Below are 5,680 nucleotides of genomic sequence, written 5' to 3' on the forward strand. Positions count from 1 at the left end.
GGCACTAGCTCTTGTAGACCAGGCTGGCCTTGAACTCACAGAGATCCGCCTGCCTTTGCCTCCCAAGTGCTGGGATTAAAGACATCTGCCACCACTGCCTGGCTTTAATCGGATTTTAGTTGTTTTGTTTTGTTTTGTTTTGTTTTGTTTTGTTTTGTTTTGTTTTGTTTTGTTTGAGACAGGCATTCAATATATAGACTAGACTGACCTCAAATTCAGAGATCTACCTACCTCTGTCTCCCACATGCCACCATGCTGACTTTATGTGTTAAATATGATGCAGTTGACATTAGTAATAAAAATTTTAAATCCCACTATCTTATTAACATACTTAGAACTACCTGTGAGTTGATGATTCTTAACTAAAGGGAACAAGAGCCAAGTATTTGTTTGAAGGTTAATTATTTTGGAATTTTGTACTTTTTGCTTTAGATCCAAGCAAGAGATCAAAACAAAACTAAGGATTTAAGAGATGCGGATGAAGTGGTCACGATAGGTGGGATGGAACTCAGAATTAAGACCCTGGAATCTCAGCTGGAATCCACGAGGGGAGCTCAGCGCAGTCTCCGGGAAGGAGACTCCGAGCACCGAGCACCGCTGTGCTGGAGAGCGGCCTGTGCAGTGACACAGCCCCTGCTAAGAGAGCTGGGCGAGCAAGCCAGCCCGAGTCCTCGGAAATAGCGGAGCTTGGTTTGTCTCTGCCACAGGTCGACGGGTACCGGGGACCAGACCTCACAACAGACTCGGAGCTAGAGAATGAATGTGCCCTTGAACTGCATTCGGGGAGGCTCTCGTTTCTTCCCCTTTTCAGTCTGGGTTTCTGTGGCCTTTTGCCCCCAATGCTCTCATGTAGCTAGCATGGTTCATTAGTCTTTTAGGTTAATATTCTAAAGTTTTCTAAATAAGCCACTTATGTTCTTATTAAACTACTTTTTACCATTTTATTGAATAGAAATCTTAACGTGTAACTATTTGGGGAGTGTTACAACTTAACGGCGATGAACAAGGAGTAATGACAAATGCCCCTGCCATGTTCTGACATGGGGCAGACTTTCCTGGATTGGGATCTTTGGTGTCATTGATTGAAGGGTCCTTGCTAACAAACTGTCATTGGCAGGTTTTCTAGATGGCATAAAGAAACGCTTATGACACAGGAAAGGAACACACAAATGAGGGAAGAAAAATAGATAAAATCATCAAAATAACCGCATGGTCAGTATGAAGGGGTGTGTGAACCTCAGAAAGAACGGACCCCCGGTTGGCTTGGTGATGTCACAATAATGGACTCAGGAGCAGCCGCCACTCTCACTCCTGCTGGTCACCCCAGAGTTTGCTGCTCTCAACCATCCCTCAGCGCCAAAAACTTACTTTTGCCCAGGGTTCAGGTGAACTGTGCAGAGAGTAAAAGCAAAACCGTGAAATGACTTCAAGGAAGGGTTTTTAAAGTCCTACGCCAATTTACAAAACACAAGTTACTTCTAGATTGGTTTTCAGTTTTATTTTTAATTAAGCACAATAATTATTAATAAATGTATGTTTAGCAAGATGTTTTTATAGTTAAACATGATTATACCCATCATCCACATAATTTTACTCCTTAAAGTACAAGTATTAGGGCTGGAGAGATGGCTCAGTGGTTAACATAGCATCTATGCTCTTCCAGAAGACCCAGGTTCAAGTCCCAGCGTCCACAGGGCAGCTCATAACCACAGTCCCAAGTGATCCAGTGCCTTCTCCTGGTATCCCAGGGCACTCCATGCACACAGTACACAAACATACATGCAGACAAAACACCCATACGCATAAAAATTAAAATAAAGGAATAAAAATTCCTAAAACAAACATTTTCATGACATCATCCAGACTTTTTAATTAATTTTGTTAATTATGTGTGGGTAAGAGCACATGAGTGCAGGTACTCACAGAGGCCAGAGGTCAGATCCCCCTGAGCTGGAGTTCAGTCGGTTGTGAACCTGAGATGTGGGTGGTGAGAATTGAACTCGGGTCCACAGGAAGAGCAGTAATGTGATGCCATCTCTCTCGCCCCATGTTCAAGAATGTTACCGGTGGTCCCCTTCCCTCCAGGAGGCACAGTGTTACCTTCCTGTTGTCTCGCTCACTTGTTAGTCCCCGGTTAGTGCAGAAACTCTATAGAAATGTTTCTTTAAGATAACTTTAAACCTATAGTTGTGTGCAGTGGCATTTTTACCCTTAAGGCACTGTCTACATGACAATTCTGTTCAATCATGTGACTCCTTTCAAGACACGAGTTGCTTGGGGAGGGAGATACATTCTGAAGTCTGCAGTCTCATGGGACTAGAGAGCCTGGAGGTGGCCGGTCCACAACCTCTCCAGTAGGACAGAGGTTGGCCAAGCGTTCTGACAGAAAGCTTGTCCCGAGTCCCTTGTAATGAGCAGCTTCATGACAGTATTGCTGTGGAGTTTGTGACCCCTGGGAAAAACTGTAGACTCAGTTCAATTATTGTTAAAAGACTTACTGATTAGCTGCTAGGAAGATGACAGCCTTAAAGCATGTCATGAAGGAGGGGTATGGGGAAAAGTTTTTTAAACCTTTTTTAAAACCACAAGACCTTCAAGCAAGCAAAAGTTAGTCTGTTCTGCCAAGTTTATGTGGCTACGGTGACTCAAAACAATCTTTGGATATCTGTGTAAGAAATTTACAAAACAAAAAAAGCATTTGGTTATATTATAGCAAGTAGATGGTCATGACTGGACATTTGGGTGGAGGTCACTGAGTCAATGTTGCTGGAACTTGTCTTCCGAGGACTAAGTCAGAGATGGATGACTGGTGGGTACCAAAGACAGATGCCTAGCAGAGAGCGCCTTTCCTTTAGCCATCACATAGATAATATGAATCAAGTCACTGATACACATTTATATAGAGCTAAAGGTTGGTATCTTAATTGTGTTGAATGTACATACATGTGTAAGCAGCAAGTTTATGACACATGGTCCAATACAAAACAAATTTCTGGGTTTGTGTGAGTGTTCGTGTGTGTGTGTGTGTGTGTGTGTGTGTGTGTGTGTGTGTGCTTTTTTATTGTTTTGGTTTGCTTTTTATTGTGTTTTTTGTTTGGGGATTTTTTGAGAAAAGATGAAATTGCATGGTTTGGGAGGAAGGAGAAGATCTGAGAGCAATTAGTAAAGGGAAAAGAATGTGATCAAAATATATTTTATAAAAAAAATTTAAATAATACATAAAATATGCTTTTTCAAAAAGCATTTGCTGCTTTGTCAGAGGATCCCAGCACTCATATCAGGTGGTTTACAATCACCTGTAACTCCAGCTCCCAGGCATGTATCACCTGCTTCTGGTCTCCACAGGCATCTTCATGCATGTGTGTACACACATGCAGACAAGCATGCATATGCAATAAAATAATTAAACAATTTAAAAATATTTAAAGAAATGTTAACTTTATTCATAAATGCAAATCAGGTGGAAAATAGATAAGATAGTTTATTTACTAAGAGATAGTTAATTAATAAGAGAGATAGTTTATGTTGGGGTCTGGTCCAGAGAGAAATAATTTATGGTCCAGGCTAGCACCAGACCCTGACAATGATATAACTTACAGTGAAATTTGATTCAAGGAAATGAATATCACTGCCTCTAATTAGCGGAGTAAGGCATGATGCTTTGTGTTGGCGTCTATGTCATTTAAGTTGGCTGTGATTCAGGACACTTTCAGTTTTCCAGCAGCACAAAAGGGTTGACATCCCAATCAGAAGAGAATGATTCTCAACCAAGCATACAATCACACATAGTTTTAATTTAAATGAAAGTGATGTAAATGTATTATATGAAGTATGAAAACACACAACATTAAAGAAACTAAATTCTTTTTTCATTTTTCCGTTTCTTTAAATACAAATATATCACCAATTGCTATATTATACTACTGCGACTTTATCTTATTTTGCAGTCATTGCTGTACAAATTCATTGTTGACATAGTGCAATTTGGATAGTTGAGTTAGAGTATATTTGAATTCTCTCTATAAATGTACAAACAACTGAGATCTAGAGTGACACGATCAACATCCATGCACCTTTGACACGCAGACAATATCCACCCCTGTGTTAACCTCTTCACACCTCCTCGTCCTTTTCCCCTTCTGCATCCTTACCTCCCTGTCCACACACACAGTCCTCTTATTTCACTGATCTACACACACACATGCACCTAAGTTTCACACTCGGAATACAACCTGTAATACATACCTCTGTTGGGGTAGTTTATTTCACTTAGCATCATCACAGTCTATTTGTTTCTGTTTTCCTGCAAAAAAAAAAAAAATAAATAGTACCATGATTTCATTTTTCTTTCTGGAAACTTTTATCATGCTCATACATAGTATTTAGTTGCCAATGAACCTGTTGATAGGTGCCTGGATGGATTCTGTATCTTGTGTCCTGTGATTGGTGCCACTGTGGACAGATGAAAGCAAGTACGGTATCGTCAGTTTTTATTCATGTTAGTACACACCCTGAAGAGGCACGGCTGCACTGCCAGTCGTTCTACATTTGTTTATGTATTTCATATTCATTGAGTTATTTATATGAGTATTGGTGCTTTGCTGTGCATGTTTCTGAAGCGTGTACGTGTGTGTGTTCAGTGCCTACAGAGGGAATAAGAGGGCATTAGAGCCCTTAGAACTGGCTGTGAGCCACCTTCAGTACTGGGAATTGAAACTGTGTCCTCTGCAAGAGCAGCCAATGCTCTTAACCACTGAACCATATCTCCATATTACATACATAATGTATGATTGTATGCTATATAATATAATAAAATATACAGGGGTATGCCATACTAATTTGCATAGCAAACAAAGTACTTTGCATTCCCCCGGTATGTAGAAGGGATATTTTTCCTACTTCCTCACCAGCAAATACTTTTATAGTTGCTTGTTACTTGTTTTATTAATGCTAGCCTTTCTGAATGGAGAGAGATGGACTCTCCATGTAGCTCTGATTTGTGTTTTCCTGGTGGCTGAGAAGAGAGGAATTTCTTCCTGTATTTGCTGGCGGTTTCTACACCCTCACCTGAAAGGTTTCTGCTTGTTTTGTGCATGTGTTTATTGGAATGTTTGGTTTTGGGGGCATTAAGATTTTGAGATATTTATATGGACTGTGTCTCAATCCTCTGTTGAATATCTGGGAAGTATTTCTCCCATTCTGTACAATCGCTTTCCCTCACTGTGTGTGGGGGCTTTTAAATTTTACACAATCCGGTTTGATAATTCTTGCAATGCGCTGAGCTCCTCAAATCCTATACAGAACAGATTGCCTATCCCTCTACACTGAAGCCTTCCCACTGTTCTGATCCTACACTAACATCTGTTCCGCGTTAAGATGCTTTTTGCATAGTGTGGACCATAGAGATGTCATCTTAGTCTTTATGTCTTCGCTTTTCCCAGCAGCTTGCTGCCTCTTTACAAAGTGTGTGTTTTGGGTGCTTTTGTTGAGACTCACACAGCTGTATTGCTGTGGGCTAACATCTGGTTTCTATTCCACTAGTCTACATGTCTGTTTCTGTGCCATTATCATGCTGGTTTTTTTTCTTTTGTTTCTTACCATGGCTCTGCACTGTAACTTGAAGTCAGGTGATGTTTCTGACACGCCTCTTTTTTGCTCATTTTTAAAATAAAGTGTCTCT

At 40.5% G+C, this 5,680-nt stretch overlaps 1 protein-coding gene across 1 annotated transcript in view; it reads left to right on the forward strand.

Annotated features, from left to right (window-relative positions):
• LOC101980002 overlaps positions 1–681 on the forward strand; it is a 137,508-nt gene extending 136,827 nt beyond the window's left edge. The window contains 1 exon segment of the mRNA XM_013353352.1: positions 433–681. Within this exon segment, the coding sequence (XP_013208806.1) occupies positions 433–681 (249 nt within the window).
• Positions 682–5,680: the final 4,999 nt, after the last annotated feature.

The sequence above is a fragment of the Microtus ochrogaster genome, unplaced genomic scaffold, assembly GCF_000317375.1.
Source record: "Microtus ochrogaster isolate Prairie Vole_2 unplaced genomic scaffold, MicOch1.0 UNK6, whole genome shotgun sequence".
Classification (NCBI taxonomy): Eukaryota; Metazoa; Chordata; class Mammalia; order Rodentia; family Cricetidae; genus Microtus; species Microtus ochrogaster.